The sequence below is a fragment of the Dipodomys spectabilis genome, unplaced genomic scaffold (genome assembly GCF_019054845.1).
Source record: "Dipodomys spectabilis isolate Male_0828 unplaced genomic scaffold, ASM1905484v1 ptg000125l, whole genome shotgun sequence".
NCBI lineage: Eukaryota > Metazoa > Chordata > Mammalia > Rodentia > Heteromyidae > Dipodomys > Dipodomys spectabilis.
This window is the reverse complement of record NW_024870802.1, coordinates 9594630-9618199: the sequence shown is the minus strand read 5'-3', so window position 1 is coordinate 9618199 and position 23570 is coordinate 9594630. Positions and strand designations below refer to the sequence as shown.

The 23570-nt window shown below is 40.2% G+C and overlaps 1 protein-coding gene across 1 annotated transcript in view; it reads right to left on the bottom strand.

Moving 5' to 3' along the window:
* Cfap43 (cilia and flagella associated protein 43) overlaps positions 1 to 23570 on the bottom strand; it is a 74806-nt gene that overhangs the window by 50436 nt on the left and 800 nt on the right. The window contains exons 2-6 of the mRNA XM_042689407.1: positions 22067 to 22320; positions 18838 to 18934; positions 9926 to 10093; positions 7384 to 7534; positions 3065 to 3224 (exon numbers count right to left, since the gene is read on the bottom strand). Of these exons, the coding sequence (XP_042545341.1) occupies positions 3065 to 3224; positions 7384 to 7534; positions 9926 to 10093; positions 18838 to 18934; positions 22067 to 22320 (830 nt within the window). The remainder of the gene's footprint in view (positions 1 to 3064; positions 3225 to 7383; positions 7535 to 9925; positions 10094 to 18837; positions 18935 to 22066; positions 22321 to 23570) is intronic.

The following is a 23570-nucleotide window of genomic DNA, read 5'->3' as shown; positions in this document are numbered from 1 at the left end:
TTCCACTTTTTAGGAAAGTATTGTGAGAGGTTTGAAGAAGCTGAGGTACAAAAACCCAACACACCAAAACCATACTACTATTATCAAGCAATATACTAAAGAGGTATGCATTTTGTGACATGTAAGTTTATATATTAACAAGTTAAAGCACAGAGGTAGAAACAACAGTAAAAAGGGGAAAACTTTTCCATAAGATCATGTGTTATTAATATCATCCTTAGGGAAATATAAAAAGTATAGTGTCTTCTTATGTAGACAAGCAATGAGAATTACAAAGGCTCAAATATTTACTGCATACTTTGTGTCTGACATTTTGCTGGGTGCTATGCTAAGTGGTACACTGGAGTGCTCATTTCCCAGCAATCCCTTCTTCTCCAATCTAAGTGCCATTGGAATCTAGGTTTTTAGAGCTCCTTGCCTGGTCTAGGTGCTTGCTACTTATAGTCACCTATTTATCTAAGTTTATTCTGAAACTGTGGCTAAATTAATTTGCTAAAGCACAATTCCAATGGGAGGGTCATCCACATTCAGTACTTTTTTATATCTGTCCATGATCAGGTGAAGAAAGTACAAATGCTTTGGCTAGATATGACAAGTGAGATATGGTAAGATGACCCTATGTTCTTTTGTAACAATGATCCAGACAAACTAGTTCAGTTCTTGTTCCTTATCCATCCCATGTTTACTTGGCCATACAGATACCATGTCAAGATTCCACTCACTCTTGGGCTGGGAAGGAGGCTCAGTGGTAGAGTGCTTGCTTTGCATGCATGAGGGACCCTGGGTTCAATTCTTCAGCACCACATAAACTGAAAAAGCTGGAAGTGGTGCTGTGGATCAAGTGGTAGAGTGCTAGCCTTGAGCTGAAGAGCTGAGGGACAGTGCCCAGGCCCAGAGTTCCAGCCCTACTACCGACAAAAAAAACTCCACTCACCCACATTTCTGCCTGTGAACCCCTTTCCTAAAAGCCAGTCCAACTGCCACTTTCAAGATGACTTAGTTTTGGATGTCTTCTCTCATCTGAACCCCTCCAATGCTATATGATTCTCTCTTAATGAAATCATACTCATGTTAAACTTCCTGTCTGTTAATTATTTATCTTTTGGCATTACTACAACCTAAGTCTCTTAAGAATGGAAATTATGTGGCAATGCAGTTGTCATGGATGTAACCTTGAATGCACCTTGCTTTGTATCTTCCATAGTGTAGAGGCTTGATCAATATGTGCTTGAAAGCACATATTTGTAATAGGATTCAGCAAAGAAATAGTGAACAAAATAAGACAATGTGTGATTAAGTTCTAAATTGTGTAAAATGTGCTAGATTGTAGATGTAAAGTATGGATAGGAATTTGGAAATGAGCAACACAATTTAAAAATTCAATGTACAAACAGTTGTAGGTGTTAGCTCATTGTGTAATAATATCTAAGATTAGATTTCAGAGCAAAAAAACCCAGCCATTCAGAATGCCCTCAGATTGCTGCTGATTAATAGGGCAGACAGACAGATGACCACAGACATACGTGAGGCCCCAGTGAAGAAGAGGAGCACACCCAACTCCAGACAGGGGCATCTAATTGCACCAAAGGTTGGGGCAAGGCTAGGTGGGCTCCACACGTAACAAGAAAGACAGCAGCATCCCAGACATGGGTAACTATAAAAGACAACCAATAAAATTTATAGAGTCAGCACAGGAAGAATGAGAAATTTTTGAGAGTTTGGAGTGGGAGATGCTGCAGCCAGAAAAATATAAAGAGTCTTCAGAGGGCTGGCACTGCCTATGCTGGATTAGAGGGAGGCCCACCTCTGCCCAGGGTGGCTGGCAGTCAGAGAAAATGGTGAGGAAGTATGGATCAGGCAATGGTTAGGGAGCAGACAAGACCCATTGCAGGTAGGGAGGTTACGCTGGAAGGGGAGGTATCTGAGCTGAGCAAAGGAACCAGTGAGGAGGTATGTTTGTGCACTGAAAGGAAGGAATAGTCCCTAGATGAGAAAGCTAATACTAGGGAAGGATAGGAACTAATGGTAAGGGAGAAAATAGGACCAGAATAAGGAGGGATTGAGATCAAGGTAGTTCAGCCTTTGACTTCTGTGTTGGAAATGGGCAGGTAGATAAAGGGCAAGAAGGTTGGACACAGATGACTTAAACCTGGAATCAATCCTAGCTACTCAGGAGACTGAGATCTGAGTATCCTGGGCAGCCCGGGCAGACAAATCAAAGAGACTCATCTCCAGTTAACCAGAAAAAAACTGGAAGTAGAGGTGTGGCTCAAGTGGTAAAGTACCAGCTTTGGGTGAAAAAGCTAGGTGAAAACATGAGGCCCTCTATTTGTACCAAAAAAGAGACTCAATACTGGCACTGAGAGAGGGGAAAGAAGGGGGGAGGAGGAGGAAGGGAGAGGGAGAGAGAGACAAAGAGAGGGAGAAAAGGAGGGAGCAAGAGGGAGGAAGAGGGGGAGGGAGGGAGAGGAAGAAAAGAAGAAGGAAATGGGCAGATGGGCCGGGATAAGCTGCCTGGTTTGGTCAGGTGTGCTAAAGTCAGTTCTGGTGTTGTTACAGAGGTTGATGCATAAAGTTCATGAGTAACTGGAATGAAGAGGGCATTGGAAAAGTTCGGGGACCCTGGCACTGGGCTCCCTCCTCAAAGAATCAACATTAACCTCTAGTGAGTGGATATTGGCCCTTGTGACCCTAGCCACACTGTGGCTACACCCTGAGATCAGAGACGGACAGTGGGTCTAAGGGAGAGTAATAGATCAGGTTCTCTCTGAAATCCAGTCAGGTAGCACATAGGTCATTTTCAAGATGGCAGCTGAAAGTAAAACAAACAACGGTCAAGAAGAAAGGGATTGAAGGAATGGGGGGACAGGAAAAGGTGTGACTAGTTGATGAAATAGAACAAACATATTATGGGAAGAGCTAGCAATAGCTAGCAGTAGGAAGCATCCATAGGAACTTGGTAAATAAGCAGAGGATAGAGGGAAGGAGGAGATGTCTCCAGACAGCCATCTTCAAGTGTACGCACAACTGCATTCATGGGAGGTGTTGCAGAACTTTGTCTCACCCAATAGCGTTGCGTCTTCCCTCTTCTGCAGCACTGTCACCTTCAAGGTCTCTGCGTTAATCATCAGGAGATGACCCTCCTCACAGCCCACATACAAGTCACTTGTTGGAGTCCAGCAATGCATAGTGGGGTGAAGCAAAGGATACACATCATCTTTTGGCTTTGGAGAGAAAATAACCTTGTGTTAAGACAGCAAATACAGGGAAGAATCGGAGAAGCACTCACTCAAAACAACACCAAAAAGAAACGGATGCCTGTGGTAAAAATAAAAATTAAAAAAAAAATCCATTGGACCTGCCATTTGCCAACAGCTAAGTGAACTTCTTCCTCATACCATTTCTGCTCCATTCTAATTCATTAAGAAAAAAAAGAAGACGCCCCTGCCAACACAGTCAGAGCTCTTCTGCAGTCAGATCCTCGTGATAGTTTTGAGTAACAAGTTCTAAACTATTTCTTTGTGGACTTTTTCAGTATCTTAAGCCTAAGAAAGTCATAATGTGGCTAAGAGCATTTGCAGGAGTCACTTGGGTGGGAGGTAGGTGGGGCTGTAGACTGCTTAATCAGCTCACAAAGGGACTGAAGGGTCGACTCTCTTCAGAGCACTGTGATCCATCTAATGTGGGTCGGCGGTAGCTATGCTGTGTGGCGTTAGAATGCTCAGCAGTACCTGATCATTCCACTAAGCTGTACTATTTAGAGTGGCACTGGACCCGACACAATGCCTTTGTTTTCTTTAAGGCATCCTTGTATTCATTGATACAGAAAGCATTTCTGGTAAGCTATTGTTCCAATTCATAGAATTCTTACATTCCTTAAGAGTTCCATGCTTATTTCCTTGTTTTACTCAGGCATTCATTCCTTGAACAAAATGTTATTAGACATTTACTATAGTCTAGACAAGGTTCTAGGCATAGGAGTATAACAGCAAAAAAACAGATTAAAAATATCCATGGGGCTGGGAAAGTGGCTTAGTGGCACAGTGCTTGCCTAGCATGCATGAACCCTGGGTTCAATTCCTCAGTACTACATAAACAGAAAAAGCCAGAAGTGGCACTATGGCTCAAGTGGTAGAGTGCTAGCCTTGAGCAAGAGAGCCTTGGGGGCAGTACCCAGGCCTTGAATTCAAGCCCCAGGCTGGCCAAAATAAATACAAAAATAAATAAAATAAAAAATCCATTCCTTCACAGAGCTTACATCTGATGAAGGAAATAGTAGAAAGTGATGATGTGGAATAGAGGGAATGTGACTGCTGGAAAGCAAAGCAGGGCAAGCAGGCCCAGGGTTCTGGTGAACCTATACTGTACAAATACTTAGGTCTTTGTTCAAAACACCCAGATCTGTGCATGCCAGCCTTCTAATAAATACCCAGTTATTTGGTAATATAGCTACTGTTTTAATCTATGAAAAGCTTGTAGATTCAAGAGAGTGACAAGTGTGGCTCTGCTAAGTATTTTTACCAGGTTCTAAAGTTATTGTATAACTGACAGCTCAGAAAATATGTACTGGGTGTTGGCTATATACCAGACATTGTGGCATAACTTGAATAGTTTATCTACATAATATATATACATATATATTATATATATATATTGGGTGACCACCTAATGAAGTCTAATTTTTTTTTTGTCGGTTGTGAGGCTTGAACTCTGGGCTTGGGCACTGTCCCTGTGCTCTTCAGTTCAAAGTGAGTGCTCTACCGCTTGAGCCACAGCACCACTTCCAGTTTTATAGTGGTTTATTGGAGATAAGACTCGCACAGACTTTTCTGCCCAGGCTTATTTTGAACCGTGATCCTTAGATCTCAGCTTCCTTAGTAGCTAGGATTACAGGCGTGAGTCACTGGTGCCCGGCGAACTCTAATTTTTTTAAAGGCAAAACTCCCCAAAAGGTTAAAACTTCTACTAACTAATGACATTCCTATGGTGTCTGACAGAAGGGTGGATCTTAGGGAAAAGAGTTATTCACTAAGTCACCATTATTTAAAACTTCTCATGGTAACATTTAATCTTCTGCTATAAAACATACAAAAAAAAGAAATTTGATGGCAGAATCTTCTTTTATTCTTGAGATAGGGTCTTGCTGTGTCACTTAGGCTGGCTTTAAACTTGAGATCCTCCTATATTATGATGCCTGGATCTCAAAATCGGTTTTTAAAAATCCATAAAACAAAGAACCCCATTACCAATCCGGTTCTCCCAACAGCAATGAATCTGTGCATATGAAACAGAATGAGAGGATTAAAACTTGGAATTTTCTGGATGTGTATATGGTCTTTCTGTCCTATTTAAGACAAATGTGAGTTTGCCCTTGTATTATCTTCTTTAATAAACATGTAACTTATAATTTAAAAAGAAATTTGATATTATATGGATTCTGTGGGCAGACAATTTCAATTCAGAGAATTTTAAAACTATTTGCTAAACATACTACCTCCTACTTCTAGGATCACAAACATTTTTGTCAAGAAAAAATTAGATTCCAATTTAGTACTTCCTTAGAAAATAGAAATTTGCAAATATGTGTAGGGATACTTGAGATATGTCTATTTAGGAAATGAGTGATAAAGGAACTTGGACCTTTGAGATTAAATTCATCATTTTGGATGCAGTTACTGCCCATATGACATCTGCCTTTGATTTTCCCCACTCCACAACGGACTATGTTTTTAATTTCTTAAATAAATTGTGTAATGTTTCTCAGGCCTATTTATAGGCCCATAATGTGCCCTTCTAGCATTAGCTACAAGAAAGATAAAGGGCTGTTTTCATGTTTGCAATCTCATAAAAGTCTCATCTTACCAATTTGCAAGTCTCTTGCATAGACCAAGTCATTACTGCTTGCTTTGCCATTGTACCCAAGTCCAAGACAGAACATGTAAAGATGGTGATGAAATCAAGACATTGAGATCTATCTTTGGTTATAATCTCAAATTTATTGTATAACAATTAATCTGTTAGCTATTTCTTCCACCTTATTTCCCTATAAAACAAAAAGATAAACTAGCGGGAAATTAATTTCCAACTTAAATGGAAAGTACATTCCTTCATTAATATTCCCAGTGTGATTTGGGTTGTCATTCTCTAATATTAATTTTTTTCTTTTTCTTCCTTTTTTTTAAGCCAGTGCTGGGCTTGAGTTCAGGGCCTGTGTACTGTCCCTGAGCTTCCTGCGCTCAAGGCTAGCACTCTACCACTTGAGCCACAGAAACACTTCTGGCTTTTTCTGTTTATGTGGTGCTGAGGAATCGAACCCAGGGCTTCATGCATGCTAGGCAAGCATTCTACCACTAAGCCACATTTCCAGACTTCTTACATTAAATTTCTGACTCAGGAAAATGGTTAAAATGTACCGAGAGAAATATCCTAAGAAGTAAAGACATTTACTCTTATATGCATTTTTTTAAAAAATGGTAATTCCATATGTGTTTAAAGGAATACATCACAGCATTTTCCAAAATGGCAAGAACAATTTGCCCGAATCTTCAATGTTTTATGTATAACTTATCATGTTGGTACAATACATGAAAGGCAAGGCTCTTACAGAAATTTACTGCAGCAGAAAAGACTTAGGACGCAAAAATTAGGAGTTCTAAGCACCAACTACTAAAGAAGAGTGGCAACCTGGTGGATCATCTGTTTTTACGTTGCTGCCCCCTTGCGGTTATGTGTGGTCCACCTTTCCAAGACTATAAAATGGGTCTTTTTCTATAACTCAAGAAAGCAAATCATTGCCATCTATTAGGGAAATATTAAGGGCTTGAATCTGTTCTTTTGCTTGTCACATAGATTTTTCTTAATAAGCCAATAATCAAATTGGATTTTTAAAAACATGTATAGCTTCATCCTCTGCAGTGTTTTAAAGCATCTGTTTAGAGCTTAACATGAACATCAGCATAACATAGACCCATAGGCTCAAAGAATAATGCTCTTTACCTGCAGGGTCTTGCCCTGCTACTCTGTGCCTGGTCCTCCTACTGAACATCCCACTGTCAATATTTATCACTTTGCCCTTACTGATTGTGCCTTATGAACCTATCTTCTCACCCTGGCTCTTCTTGCTAACTTCCACCCAGCATCTCTACCTGATGCTTCCTGGCCCCTTGACTTCAGTGTGTCCAAAACTGAAAACACATCTGGGCTTCCCATTCCTGCCATAATCCTCTAGCCTTCCAAACTCAAAAGTCTGGAGGTTGCTTGTAGTTGCCATAGCTAACATGTATTAAAAATCTTGTACTCCCTATCTTCAATGGCTCATAAACAATCAAGTGAGGTCATACTTCCTAGACCTCCACCCCTTAGGCCAACAATGCAATCACTTACCCTGAAAGTTTCTGCCTCTTCACCTACTAGCCCAGCAATGGCAGACAGGGGCATCACAGGCCCATAGACAGGATCCTTGAGCAACGAACTAGGGAAAAGTATATCTGTTTCATTAAAAAATGTCCCATCTTCTTGAGGTAGCTTTACTGACCTGGAATAAAAAAAGACATCAGAAAAACTGGATTAACAGAAACTAATTACTGGCATAGCTGCTGCATATTAGTGGTACACAGGTGGAAAGATGTTGCAACACAAAAACATAAAAACCGCATAGGAGGTCTTAAAATATGTCTTAATAGGACACATTGTGAATAGTTATAAATTAGGTGTACAAGGATTATCAAATTGTTCCAGGCAGGAACTTGTAAAGTTGAATGTTGATGGGAGATCAGGCAGATAATTTGGGGGATAAGGACTGTAACCAATCAGGAAGTTAAAGTTTGCAGGTACCAACTATTTGCAACCAAGAGGGTTCTAGACATGAGAATTTTGGTTCCAAAATTTTAATTTAATACTATAATCTGGATTATTTACGAGAATTGTCTCAAATTTTAAATGTTCACAATTAATTTAAATATTAAAAAACTATGAGTTAAAATCAATAAAGCTGGTACCAAGAGGTAATTTCTATAATCATAGCTACTCAGGAGGTTGAGATCAAAGGTGATTCAAATCCATCCCAGGTAGAAAACTTTTAGAGACTCTTATCTCCAATTCAACACCAAAAGAAATTGGAGGTGTGGCTCAAGGGATAAGAGTGATAGTCTTGAGCAAAAAAAGATGAGAGATAGCACTCTGGCCCTGAGTTCAACTCCTAGTACTGGCACCAAAAAAAAGTCAACATTTATGTATGCCATATTCAGCTACCTTTGTGATTTCTGCTGCCAATAATTCATCTTCAAACACCATGTAGTAGTCCATATGGTCGTAAAGGTGAGCTAAATTCATGACTTCATTCATTATATCCCCAACCTCCTTGTCTGTGTTTTATGGATGATAAATAATTTTGGAAAATGATCACATAAACCAACTTAAATGTGAAGCTTAACTGTTTTTTTTAATCCTGATTGCTTAATGAATCAGACAATTTACTCAGTGTCTCTCTTACTTTCTTAGCTTATAGAAAAAAATCATGTAAGTCAACATTCAGAACTAGAGTAGTAGACTGGAGAGGAGCAAAGGAAGACATAGATGTGGTCAATAATCAAGTAGGGACTTCGTTGACCTTGTTAAAAGACACAATGTTGTCAACTCTGACTAGAGAGAGATTTGGGTATTTGATGAGTTCTTGTAAGAATGATCTTGAGATTTTAGGTTTCTCCAGTCTGAAAAATTATTAAGAACTGGCTTTACATTTTGCTAAAGGCAATAATTTTTTTTAAAAAAAACTTAAAATATTAAGGGTATGCCTGTCCAACAACTTGGCCTTTGACTTTGTGGAGGAGACTGAAAATGGGCAGTTTGGTGGCATTTTGAGTCTTTAAACTCTTTCACAACAAAGGCACCTATAATCAAATATTACTATTACTGACCATTTCTCTTTGACTCATTTTTTTCTTTGTTGGAACCAGAGTTTGACCTCAAGGGCTTGTGCTTCCTTGGCTTGCTGGCTTGGCTGATACTCTACCACTTGACACATGCCTGTAGCCCAACTTTTTGCTGATTACTTTGGAGATGGGAGTCTCATAGACTTTACTACCCATACTGGCTTCAAACTACAGTCCTCCAGAGCTCATCCTCCTGAGTAGTTAAGATCACAGGTATAAGCCACCAGTGCCTAGCATACGTTTTCCTTTTTAAATAAGCAACCCCCATCACTCTGCTGAGCAACTACTCTTGTTTGCTGATAATGAAGCTGACTTATACACTCTGATCTGAAACACATTTTTTAATATGTAACGCTTTTTTATTTCTGAGCTTTTTACCCAGGCATTAAAGACATAAGCACAAATGTCACTTTGATACAACAGTTATCTTTTTTTGTTTGTGTATGTGTGTGCTGGTCTTAGGGATTAAACTCAGAGCCCAGGCACTGTCCCAAAGCCTTTTTAGTCAAAGCTAATACTCTACCACTTGAGCCACAGCTTTACTTCCAGCTTTTTGTTGGGTAATTTGAGATAAGAGTTTCGCATCTTTTCTTGCTTGGAGTGGCTTTGAACCATAATCCTCAGAACTCAATCACCCGAGTAGCTCTGATTACAGGCATGAGCCACTGGCATCCAGCACAAAAGTCATCTTTTAAAATAGCAAGAATATGCCTACTTTTGCAAAATCAAACCATGTTGGAAAAAGCTCTCTTGAGGATTTGATATTTAAATGAAATTTATCCGGAACTCATGTCAATGAGAATCTATCTGAATTGCCAACAATTGCTCTAGGTAATTATAGACCTAGAAAGATGTTATACCTTAGTATGAGCTGTATGTATATACATGTGTACAAATCTACTTAATCTTATTAAGTTAACCCCACCCCATTACATGAATGCAAATGGATAGCTATCACGTTCACATTGACATTTTATAGTAGCAAAATCTCCTACTTTGCTTTTAAATAATGCTCCTGGTTGCTTCTTTCAATGGTCCACACGCTCACTGAACTTGAACTTGATAAGCACAGTTGGTGCCAGTTCATGGGGTTGAAAGTCATCTGGCTCATATCCAAACCAAGCTGTGATTTCTTGCACAAAATGACATTTAATTCCCAGTTCCTTAGAGGAAAAGAGCATTGAGGGGAAAATTAATGAGTTAAATTTTATGGTATTGTGAATATTTATCTCATTAAGATAATTTACACAAATTGGGACATATTTATGATACAATTTATAGACTTAATTATATTAACATCATATTTATTCATAAGTATGCTTAACTGAGTCCCTCTAGGACACAGAATATTACATATTTAAAAAAAATTATGACATCATATACTTCACCAAAGGTCATTTTGTCCTCCTTATTCAATTGAAATTCAGACAAAACTAGAAAATAGAATATATTATAACATTTTCTGAAAACCCTATGTTGAGTCTAAATCTCTAAGCACTAGGCTTAGTATTCCATATGGATCAGGGTTTCCTGTACTCACTGATACCAGTTGCTTATTTACTGAGGTTTTGTGGGGTTTTTTTTTTTTTTGGTTGGTTGGTTTTTTTGGTTGTGGGGCTTGAACTCTCAGCCTGGGTGCTGTCCCTGAGCTCTTTAGCTCAAGGTGAGCACTCTACCAGTTGAGCCCCAGCAGCACTTCTGGTTTTCTGATGATTAATTGGAAGTATTATTAATTGGAAGTAAGACTCTCATGGCTTTTCCTGCCTGGGCTGTCTTTGATCCTCAAATCTCAGCCTCCTGAGTAGCTAGGATGAAAGGTGTGAGCCACGGGTGCCCAGCTTTCCTGAGACTTTTTAAAATAAATGGTATCTGATTTAATTATTCTTAGCATACATTACTTGTCCAAGAGGGATTTAACTCTAACATTTCCATACATATAAACAACATATCCCGATCAACTTCACCCTCTCTACTACTTCCCCCCATCCCACTCCTTCTTCTTAAACAATTTCAGCAGGTTTCCATGTTCTGTTTTCATCCATGCCAATAAACTATGTCCATCAAGCTCAGCCCATTCACTCAGTTTGTGAGCCCTCCTCCTGCTGGGCCTACCTCCCGCCATCTGAGGCTTTTTCACTTTTTTATCATTCATTTGAAAACGGTAGCCTTCTACATTTGGTGTAAAATATTACTCATGTGCGAGGCCATCGTTCAGCCCTCTTGTGAGCTAAGGACTCTGATGAGTGGAAAGAAAAACTGAGAATGTAAAGGAAGCAACCCGCATTTCAGGTAGCCAGCAGAGCTGCCATTAGGAAACGGCCTGATGTTTACGAGCCTGTCTCAGCCCCCTCCTGCTCCCACTGGCTTCCACCCCCCCTCACCAATGCCTCATTCTCCGCAACAGCAGTTCTCTCCCTGGGATCTTTGGTTCCCTCATCCTTTGACTTTCTGCCTCAGATACTGGGCAACTCTTATCAGTCCTGGATGGATTTAACTAAAGCTTGGGCTGCTTGGGACATAGGAACTAAGATGACTGTCCAGTGGCACATGCAGCTTTCCAAGGAAGTCTGTGTCCTCACTCATCCTCCTTTCTGCCTCCCCAACACACATGGGTGATACAACATTTTAGACTAGAGATGACAACAACATAGGGTAACAGGAAAGTGGGAGAGCTGTCACAGTAACCAAGGACCCACCATGCTATCCGTGGGCACCTGACATCCAGTGACTGGCTGTGAAGGACACCATGTTTGTGATTTCAATTTCTATTACAGCTAGTGAACCTAAATCCCAACTGCTAGGACAATGACCCAGTAGACATCTCCACTTATTTTAGACACTGTAAATTTAGCTTGACCCTTATCTCATCTTTTCCACTGCTTCCTTCAACTTCCTTCCTCACATACCCTCAATAATTTTTTTTATTCCTTTATTTTCTTCTCTTTTTTCCCCCCTCTCTTCCTCCCACCTTCTCCTCTTTTCCTTCCTTTTGTTATTGATTTTGTGGGGGGGGGTTGTCGGTTATGGGGCTTGAACTGAGCGCTGTCCCTAAGCTCTTCAGCTCAAGGCTAGCACTCTACCACTTGAGCTACAGCGCCAGTTTTCTGGTGGCTTATTGGAGATCAGAGTTTCACGGACTTTCCTGCCTAGGCTGGCTTTGAACCATGATCCTCAGATCTCAGCCTTCTAAGTAGCTAGGATTACAGGCGTGAGCTACCAGTGCCTGGCTTGTTACTGATTTTTTTTTTGGGGGGGGGGGGTCCGGTCGTGGGGCCTGAACTCTGGGCCTGGGCGCTGTCCCTCAGCTCTTCAGCTCAAGGCTAGCGCTCTACCACTTGAGCCACAGCGCCATTTCCGGCTTTTATTTTTCTTTTTGCTTATGTGGTGCTGAGGAATGGAACCCAGGGCCTCATGCATTGCAAGGCAAGCGCTTTACCACTGAACCACCTTCCCAGCCCCTTGTTACCGATTTTTAAAGACAAAAATCCTACTATGTAGCTCAGATTGGACTTTGAATTTATAATCCTCTCACCTCAGCCTCCTGAGTGCTGGAATTACAGGTGTGTACTACTATGTTCAGTTTTCCTTCAATATTTTTCTTAACAAATGTCCCTCAAGTTTTCAAGTCAAAACTCTAGGTTTAACCCTGAATGCATCCATCTCCATCAGCTGCACATTCTACATTCAGTTACCACGTCTTTTGATCCTACCTTCTAAACACCTCCCAAATATCTCCACTCCCAGCCTACACTACAATCATCTATCTCCCTTCTGTACCATCACAGCCTCCAATCTGAAGTCTACATTTAGTTTCCTCTAATATAGCTTCCACAGGACACCTGGTTGATGTCACATCCCTGCTTAAAACCTTTTAATAGCTTCTGATTGCCTTTAGGATAAATGATGTTCCTTCAGCATGGCTTATATGTAGGGTTACCTCTCCCTCCCCCAATTCACCTGCTTGCTAATATGTCCAGGAGAACTTATGTTTAGGTCTGTCACTCTACACTAATGAATAACAGCAACCCTCTTCAACGCACAGAGGTGTCCTGGTTTGGCTGATCAAGGCCATCTATTTATAAGCCTTTTCATCAGCAGCCTTAGACTATCCCCTCCAGATTTGCCTCTCTTGTGGCTAGTTTCTTTTCCCTCTTAATCACCTCTTAATCAAAACCCAATGTGTTCTCAGGACCCACAGCCTTTGCACATGCCATGCTCCTGCTTGGACTCCTGCTCTTTCAACTCTTCTCAAGGCCAATTGCTCCTCAGCTTTTAGATACTGATGCGGAGTAAATTGAGCCCTGTTCATCCATGGATGATGCCCTTATCCCTAATATTGTATTTGGAAACAGGGTAAAAAGTTTAAAAAAATGAGATTGGACCTTAATCCAACATGACAGGTGTCCATATAAAAAAAGGAGACATTAGGAGACAGAGCCATACACACAGGCAAAATTCCATGTGAAGCTGAAGATACAGATAATGGGCGGAACAGCTCTAGGCCAAGATCGACAATGATTTTCCACAGGCCAGCAGAAGCTGGTGAGAGGCATGGAACAGATCCTTTCTCACAATCTACAGAAGGCACCACCCCCTTAATTCCTTGGTTTTGGGATTCTTGTCTTCAGACCTGGGGACAATGAATTTCTATTGTTTAAGCCACCTACACTTTTTGCAACCGTTCTAGCAAAATAATGCAGGTTATCACTTAAACATTACCTCCCCTGTCCAAGAAACACTTCCTGACCATCTCAGTGCACCCGGATTAGATAAGGTGCCCCTGCTAAGTGCTCCCTGTGTGACACAGATCCTAAAAGGTCTTAAAAAACTAAGTCCTTCAGGTTTGAACCCCAACCAGCAACTCACCAACTACATAAATTTGGACATGTAGTTGTAAGAACAATAATAAAAAAAAAATCAAGCTTGGGGGGAAAAAAAGAACAATTTCTCATAGTATATTGGAAAACATTTCCCAGTATACCCCTAGAAACAAAAAATGAACTTTGTACCTTGCTTTGAACCTGCCTGACACTCCCATGGAACGTAATTTTGTTGTCCCAGTGATAAAGGTGGGTGTGATTTTATAGGTTAGAGTTTAACTCTGACACATAAAATGCTGTTTTGCCCAACAGATTATTTCAATTTAAGTTACTGTGGTATGGATATCTCTGGAAAGTTAGCCTTTGTCTTATTTTCTACTGCCAATGCTGGGGTTTGAATGTAAGTCCTCGTGTCCTTTGTTTTTTCTTGACTTTCCTGCCATGTTCATCTGGTGCTCTATCACTTGAGTCATGCCTCCAAGACAGCATTTTTCTGGCTAATTGTAGATAAGAGACTCTTATTTTGCAAAAGACTTTCTGCTCAAGCTGTCTGTGAACCAAGATCCTCCAGGTCTCAGTCTCCTGAGTAGATAGGATTACAGGTGTGAGCCCCACGCCTGGCCAAGTTAATCACCTTTGTATCCAACCTAGAAATTCTGTTCAGTCATTCTGTTTTCTAACTATGTGTGTGTATGATTTGTGTTCTGAATGTTTTAATCACATGAAAACAGAGTCCTCAAGAAGGAGGTCCTTACCCTGACTTACAAAAAGAAAAAAAGTTGGGCACCAGGGCTCATGCCTGTAATCCTAGCTACTCAGGAGGCTTGAGATCTGAGAATCACGGTTCAAAGCCAGCCCGGGCAGGAAAGTCCATGAGACTCTTATCTCCAATTAACCACCAGAAAACTGGAAGTGGTGCTGTGGCTCAAGTGGTAGAGTGCTAGCCTTGAGCTGAAGAGCTGAGGGAAAGCGCCCAGGCCCAGAGTTCAAGCCCCACAACTGACAAAAAAAGCAAAAAAGCAAAAAAGACTCCTTACAGATAGCCTCTCCCTCCTACTACATGAGGACTTGGGAGAAGGCATCTGTCAATCAGGATGTGCCAAAGCTACAGGTGTCTTGATTTTGAATTTCCCTTTCTCCAAAACAGGGAAAGCTGTCTTTTGGTTATCAGTCACCTGGGCATTTTGTTATAAAATCCTGAGTGAACTATGACAGGAACCAGATTCTTCTTCTTCCTGTGTGTCCTATTATTAGGAGATTACACAAAACTTACCATATGCATACAACCTGTTTGAATATTCTGCTCTAAAATATCTGATCACTTTAAGGCTTTTTTTTTTCTTAAAAATGAGGACCATCTGGGTGATTTTTTAAAAACTAGAAAGGAGTTGTCCAAAGAGGTGACAATTCCATAAGTTAGGTTCTGAGTACAGTGCTTCTTGATTGATGTCACTCCTTCCATTGTTCTCCCCTGGTGATTTTTTTAAGTATAGAATGAATGAGCTGACCATTTGAATGCCAGCAAACTCTTCTCTGATAAAACTGGTGATGATGCTGAGCAGTTAGCCTATTTATTCCCTTGACCATGGACTCCAGATGTTCCAGACACCCAGCATGGAGCTACAAGTACGAGAACACCCTTATCTTTTCTATAAAATATTTTCTTCCGAACTGCCATTTGTAATTATACAAGTAACGTATGAATCAATTCTGCTCTCTTCAGATGTTAGAACATAAAGGTAATATTTCCTTGGGCCTGTTTCCATTATGGATTTGAATCCTGGCCTGTGAGTGCCTGCTGGTCTGACTTGTAGAACGGAGACTAAAAGCCTGTGCTCCAATACTCCCAGGCTAGCTGCTGTCACCAGCTTGAATCCTTCTCCCTATTGACCTTCCGACTCTCCTGTGTCCTCCCTGCTGCCAGCAAAGCACTTCATGAAGGACTAATTCTCACGCTCACTTTCTACACAGCGCCCAAGGATGCCACAGGACTGTTCTCAGAGCTTCCAAAAAGCTGGAATGCCAGAGTAGAGGCAGGAGGGGGCTCTGCCTCCCAGCTCTGTTCGTGATCATTCATGAGGCCCAGAGGCACCTCTGCCAGTGCAGAACCTCATAGAGACTCTTCTCACCCCAGAGTCATTTCTGGTCCCTTGTCTCTCTCCAACTCAAGATTTCCTAAACAGAAGTGATCATGAATATTAAGATGTACAAACACACACAGGGGGATAAATGGGGTACAGGGGAGATACTGTCTACCCTTAACCCCGCCTCAACCTATCCAAAATGCCTAGTTACAGAAGTCGGGCTTGCCCTCTGTGCTGTAAGATGCCTAAGAAGAGACACATTTGCTATCCAGCAGAAACCGAAGGATAAAGATTTACTAGCTAAATTAATTTTAATGTCCATGGAGGCCAGGAAGCTAAGGTCAATGAATTAAACATCCTGAATGTATACTTCTAGGTCAGAGGGTGGCCAACTCCCTCTATAAAGGACCACATGGTACTTTCAGCTTTGCAGTCTACATATATAGTCCCTAACAAGTATTCTGATCTTAAAGAACAAAAGCAGCCATAGACTATATGTAGATAAATAAGCATGACTGTGTTCCAATAAAACTTTACTTATAAAACCAAGAGGAAGACAAGCTCTGGCTTTACCAATCCCTGTTCAGGATAGGTGAAGCCACTGAGGGCTTTTCCACGCTGTTGCCCTGTGGTAATAGAGGTCCATGGTTCCTCCTAGCTGAGAGAGGTCAAAGAGATAATTTTTTTTCCTAAAACCTCTCAATTAAAAAATATTTTATGGCCCAAATAGACAGACATTGTGGCCCAAAGATCATCACTTTTGAACCTCTGACTTAAACAAATAAATACCATGTAGCTCCTTGTTAGGTGCTGTGCATATTTGTACTTAATGAATTCTTTTTTTTTTTTGCTGGTCATAGGGCCTGAACTCTGGGCCTGGGCGCTGTCCCTCAGCTCTTCAGCTCAAGGCTAGCGCTCTACCACTGGAGCCACAATGCCACTTCCGGCTTTTGCTGTTTATGTGGTGCTGAGGAATCGAACCCAGGGCCTCATGATTGCAAGGCATGCACTCTACCACTGAGCTACCTTCCCAGCCTCACTTAATGAATTCTTAAAGGAGATATTGTGATATGATTTTACAGAGGAGGAAACAGGTTTGGCCTCCCCAAGATGACACAGCTGGAAATTTGAGGGCCAGGATTCAACTTAATCTCAAACACCAGTACTCATTCCTCTTCAGTGCTACATGTTCACATGTTGCACCTAGGAGAGGTGAGAAGAGTCTACTGCATTTGGAACCATCAGAACTTGTGCACCTGCCTGTCTTTTCCAAGGGCTTTCTGTCCTGTGCCTCCAGACCTGTTGGTTAAGCCCCTCAACTTGTAGTACTTTCTGAAAGCCCCCAGAGCAAACCAGTGCATCCATCAGTAGGTAACTAGATCTACAGAAGCTGCTATACCCATATCTTGCACTAGCAGGGAATGCCTACTAATAAATAATACAAGCAATTTACAGAACAATTAGGCTATATGAAAGTAAACAGACAAAACAGACTATATAGTATATAATTGCCTGCATATGAAATTCTAGATCAGGGTACATTGTATTTATAAACTGCTTTGTTGAATTGCAACTCCTTTGTACAAGAATTTAAAGATAATTTTTCTTAAAGTAATACTGGTGTGAAGGGCTATCCTCAATTATTCATAATTTATGCTTTCCTTTATTAAAACAAATTTCTTTCTGAAGAGGTTTATATCATAGACAGAAGAGCGAACGTAGCAGTGACATTGGCCTGCACTGACCAGAGCTGTGTCTAATTCATAGATATTCCCTACAAAGCTGTCAAGTGTGGGATACAGTTCCAATGTTTCTAAAGACAATTACTTCGATACTCTAACACAGTCTTAATGTCAATGTTAAGGAAGCATGCTAACAACTTACAAGAACTATTTTTGAAAAGATGAAACTTTATGCACTTATAATTGTTTTTGTTACTTGTACTCTTTATTCTTTCCTTACTGTAAAGGAAGCATTGCATCATGTTCATAAAAATTCAAAGATAAGCCCATTGCTGGTGGCTCACATCTGTAATCCTTGCTATTTAGGAGGCTGAGAACTGAGGATCATGGATAGAAGTCAGCCTGGGCAGGAAATCCTGTGAGACTCATCTCCAATCAATTAACCACCAAAAAGCTAGAAGTGAATCTGTAGCTCAAGTAGTAGTGAGTTGGCCTTTTCTTTTCATTTTTTTTTAGGTGTGAAATAAGAACTCAAACTCGGTATCTGATGCTTTTACTCATTTGCTAGTGCTCTACCAACTGAGCCATACCTCCAACTCCATAAAACCTCCGTCTTGTGTGTGTGTGTGTGTGTGTCTGTGTGTGTGTGTGTGTGTGTGTGTGTGTGGTGACTTGAACTCAGGGCCTGGGCGCTGTCTCTGAGCTTTTTTGCTCCTGTCTATGTTCTACCACTTGAGCAACACCTTTGGCTTTGAGTTTTAAAAAAAAAAAAAAAAAAAAGCTCAAGGACAGTGCCCAGACTCTAGTTCAAGAACCAGGACCATTACCACCAAAATGAAACAAAAGACAATAATGTAGTTCTCATATAAGTGTGTGTGTGTGTGTGTGTGTGTGTGTGTGCATGTGTGTGTACTGAGGCTTGAAATCAGGGCTCAGTGCTCTTACTTGGCTTTTCTGCTCAAGGCTGGTCCTCTTATCACTTGAACCACACCTCCACTTCTGAGTTTTTCTGGTTAGCTGGCAATAAGAGTCATGGACTTGTCTGCTTGGGATGGCTTCAAGCACAGAGTCTCAGATCTCAGACTCTTGAACAGCGAGGATGACAGGTGTGAGCCACTGGCATGCCACTTCATATAGTTGTATGCCACTTCATATAGTTGTATGCCTAAGCATAACAACTGTATTATCCCTTACAACGAGGGTTTCTTTTGTTTCTGTGATTCTTTATTTCAGATTTTTATGTCTATTTTCTTTTATCAAACCTGGGGTAAGATTCAAATGGAACTCAGCAAAAGGGCAGCTGGAGGAGGCTGATACTTACCAGAGAGCCAGTTCAAATTCTGGGAGAGAAGAGTAACTAGCCAGGTAGGTACCACAGTAACTGAATGAAAGCAAAGTGTAGTCCAGAAGAATGCTGCCTAAAATATAAAATCCATTATGTGAATTCCATGATCATATTCAGTTCTGCTATATGGACTTACAGTTTATTCTCCTTTTCTAGTGATATTTTTACATAATCCTAAAGCTTTGAACTACCAGAGTAAAAGATCTCCTGCTGAATTCTAAGTCTGAACAGAAATCCAAGATCCAAGCTAAGATCCATTTTTAAAAGATAGTGCAGTGAATTAAGACCATTAGTTGCTGTATCTAAACTTCAACACAGAGAATACTCTGCATAATAAATGCCCCAGCATGGTTTAAAATGACCTGAGAACCATAGAGTATCTTGTAAACACATGACATTGTAATTATAACAGTTAGTTAAATTTCAAGTACTTTGGACAGCTGTAATAATTGTAGATTACTTCCTTGTTTTATTCTTAGGTCTTATTCCGGTCCTCAGCTTAACATCTTCCATTTCTTGAGACTATAGAATGCCTGTGATCCTAACTGCTCAGGAGGCTGAGATCGGAGGATCACAATTTGAAGGCAGCCAAGGCAGGAAAGTCTGGAAGATTCTTATCTCAAATTAACTACCAAGAAGCTAGAAGTATAGCTGTAGCTTGAGTGGTAGAGTACTAAACATAAACAAAAAAGCTAAGGGACAAGGATCTAGACCTGAGTTCAAACCTCAGTATTGACACGCTTGCGCATGCACAAACATACATACACACACACACACACACACACACACACACACACACACAACCTCATTTGAACAGAGTGTAATTTAACCCTTAAAAGACTTGGTTATTGGATATCCAATGTAAGGATAGAAATAATTTCTCTGTAGGATAAGGCCTTAATAGAATGGTTTAATATCCTTGCTATATGTACTGTTCCCTTCAAAATAGACAATATTAACATTGTTATTATATAATAATTACATACAATAGTATATGATAACTAGCATATAAAACTAAGTAATATTACTATAAGTAGTTATTTATATATTCTTTAAATTTAAAAACTATATTGTTTTTGAAGAAAATACTCCCCCCCCCAAAAAAGAGAAATTTATAACCACCAAATTTGGAAAATTTCTTCCTAGTATTTTCTTCTGTGGTTATGCTTGTGAAAATACAACAAATGCAACTTTGCTTTTTATACTTATATAACCATGGATTAAATATTACATACATAAGCACTCCATTTTAAAAGTGGAATTTTGGGAGCTATTGAGTCCTGTTAGATTTTTGTTTTAAATCATTTTGAGCACTTTATCATCTAATATTTCTTTAAGCTGTGATTTTTAAAAATATTTACAGTAATACCCCTTTATGGAATATTTGAACTTACTTAACCATATCTGGGATACTGGGAATGTGGGCATATAAATATATGCTTTCCAGAAGCCAGCCATCAGTTAATACTCCTACTTCCTTTCAGGAAATGAGAATGTTACCAATTTCACCACACACTGTCTAGAAATCAGGAGTTCAAAAATTCTGACTTTGATAGGAAGAAAAATGACACCTCAGTTTAACTACACTCCCAAAGTGATTACTGAGATGAATTTTTTATGTCATTTGCCATTTAAAATTTTGTGACTTGTCTGTCAATTACTTCTTTTTCCTTTCTAGGATATTTTATCTGTTATTTTTCTAACTGCTTCATAAATACTGTGATGATATTTGATCAGATTCGTTCCAAACATTTCTTTTATTCAGTTTGTTATTTTGCCTGTTTCTATGGATTTTGTGTGTATGTGGTGTGTGTGTGTGAGAGAAGGGGGGCAGGGAGGGAGGGAAGAGGAGAGAGAATATAGTTCCTGGGGCTTGAACCCAGGGTCTCAGACTGCTAGGCAAGTGTCCTATCACTGAATTACATCTTTAGCTCTATAGTGTGTGTGTGTGTGTTTGTGTGTGTGGTGTATGTGTGTGTGTGTGTGTGTGTGTGTAATTTTTCTGGCCCATATTGTGGTTTGAACTCAAGATGTCTAGCTTATTTGGCTTGCTTTGAATGACTAGAACTTGAGGCATGCCTCCAGCCCAACTTTTTGCTGGAATTTTGATTCTTCTGCCACAGCTGGCTTTGAACCTCAATCCTTTGGATCTCAGTCTCTTGGATAGCTAGGAGTACAAGTGTGTGCCCCCAGCCCCCAGCTCTACATGGTATTTTTGCTGTGCTTAGTATTAAATTTATATGCAATTGAATTTGTCAATCATTACAGTTTTTGTTTGGAAAGTTCTTCCCAGTCTTGAAATCTCAATATTCTACTTATCAAATGATCTGCTTATATTTAATATACAGTGTAATGTGTGCATGTGTATATTCATATGTCACCATCAATCTTAGCATTATATACTATTATTCCTATTCTGTGTGTAAATAAAAGGTTCAGCCTTGTCATTATAAATTATAAAAACATCAGTTGACCTAGATTTTTAAAAATCATTAGGAAAAATAATCATTGCTCTGAAAAATGTCAGTCCAATGCTTCTCAGAGTTTAGTGGGTATGTGAATCACTTGGGAAATCTTGTTAAAATGCAGATTTCTGGACAGGTACTGATGGTTCATTCCTATAATCCCAGCTAATCAGGAGGTTGAGAGCTGAGGATCATGGTTCAAAGCCAGCCTGCAAGGCACTTATCTCCAAGTAAGCACCAAAAAGCCAGAAGTGGAGCTGTGGCCCAATTGGTATAGCACCATCCTTTAGCAGAAAAAGCTAAGGGACAGTACCCAGGACCTGAGTTTAAGCCCTAGTACCCCCATCCCCCAACACACACATACACAAGCAGATTCCTATGCATATATCTGGCTTAGCAGGGAGATTCTACACTGTTTTGCTTGGAAGGGATAATATATAATGCTATACAGGCTGTTCTCAAACTCGTAGAGTCAAAGAGCCTCCCAACTGGGTAGGATTACAGGTGTGTGTCATCATGCCTGGCTTAGTTTCTGCATTTTAAAAGGTAGATCAATACTGGCAGCAAGGGATCCACCCTTTTTAATAGTAAGACTTAACCTCCTTAATCAAATATTCTGTGATTTTTTTATTTACAACAAAAATCTTCAAACATACAAACCATCTTCATTTATTGGAACTAGATTTGGTCACATCTCACCACAAAATCATTATGAGCAGAGGAAGGGTCCCCCAAGTTACCTTTTAATTTGTTCTTTCTCATCAATTCAGGAAAGCTGTATATGTGGATAAGGGGTTTTAATTTCCGGTCAGAAAAAGCCACAACTTCATACGGAACATTAGTTGCCACAGCGCCCACAATTCCATTAGCACATGAGAGCAGAGTCCTTTTCTTGGTTTCGAGGTTAATAAATATTATGTAATTTCCAGAAGGGTAGCAAATGGTGTTGTCATTCACAAAATGAATATTCTGCTTAGGAAATCCTTGCACCCATCTTTAGGAAAAGATATATCAGCATCAGCACATTTCATATATTTCACATCATTCTTGTCTTTTTTTGGGGGGGGGAGTCCGGTCGTGGGGCCTGAACTCTGGGCCTGGGCGCTGTCCCTCAGCTCTTCAGCTCAAGGCTAGTGCTCTACCACGTAAGCCACAGCGCCACTTCCGGCTTTTTCCTTTTTGCTTATGTGGCGCTGAGGAATCGAACCCAAGGCCTCATGCATGCAAGGCAAGCGCTCTACCACTGAGCCACCTTCCCAGCCCCTTCTTGTCTTTCTTTAAACAAAGTAAACAGGTGATCAAAATCTTTGAAATGTGTGTTCTGTTTTCACTCTTTTTCTGTCTCAATCACTAAGATAAACATATAGGCTGGCTATAAGACTAGTTTGAGTAATAAGCTAAAGACATTTAAATATAAACCTAAATTTCAAAATCATTGAAGTCTCAAGATCATTGTTCAGAGAAACAAAATTCTGAAATTTATGAAAGGCTCAGAGGGATTAATGGGGTCTCCTACACTTGAAAATGTGATAAAGAGTTTGATTTTAATAGAAAGCAGGGCATGTAAAGGATTGATTGCTTCATCTTTAAAATGCTGTGTTTGTGTGTGTGTGCGCACACAAACACGCTTGAACTCAGGACCTCACACTCTTGATTACCTTTTTCTGCTTAAGGGCTGACCTCTACCTCCACTTCCAGCTTTTTAGGTGATTAATTGGAAATAAGAGTCTCATGGACTTTCCTGCCATATGCTGACTTCCAACCACAATCTTCAGAACACAGCCTCCTGAGTAACTAGTATTACAGATAAGACCTTCTGGCTCCTAGCTTTAAAAACAAAAAAATTGGGAATGGGAAAGCATGCTTTGTGATTGTAAGCCAAACAGGAAAGCTGCTTCTTTACCCAGCTGAGGAGTTTGTGGCCATATTTCTGACCGAAAACATGGATAAATGCAGAAAGCAAGAGGAATGAAATAGACATGAATGGAAAGGCTCCAGCAAAAATTAAAAAGGTACATGAGAAATGTGAGGTAGATCAATGCAAGAAGGAAGGAGATGATGAGATGAAGGAGATTCAGTTTTTATTTAAATATTAAAGACTCTTGGAAGACGGCAGGGAAGGCCAGTGAAGGACCCTGGTTTGAGGAGTACCCCCGAAAGATGTTGAGTACAACAGGGCTGGCAGAGGGTGGTACTGCATTCACAGGCCGAGGCTAACTAACATCTTCGAATGTGGAAATAAAG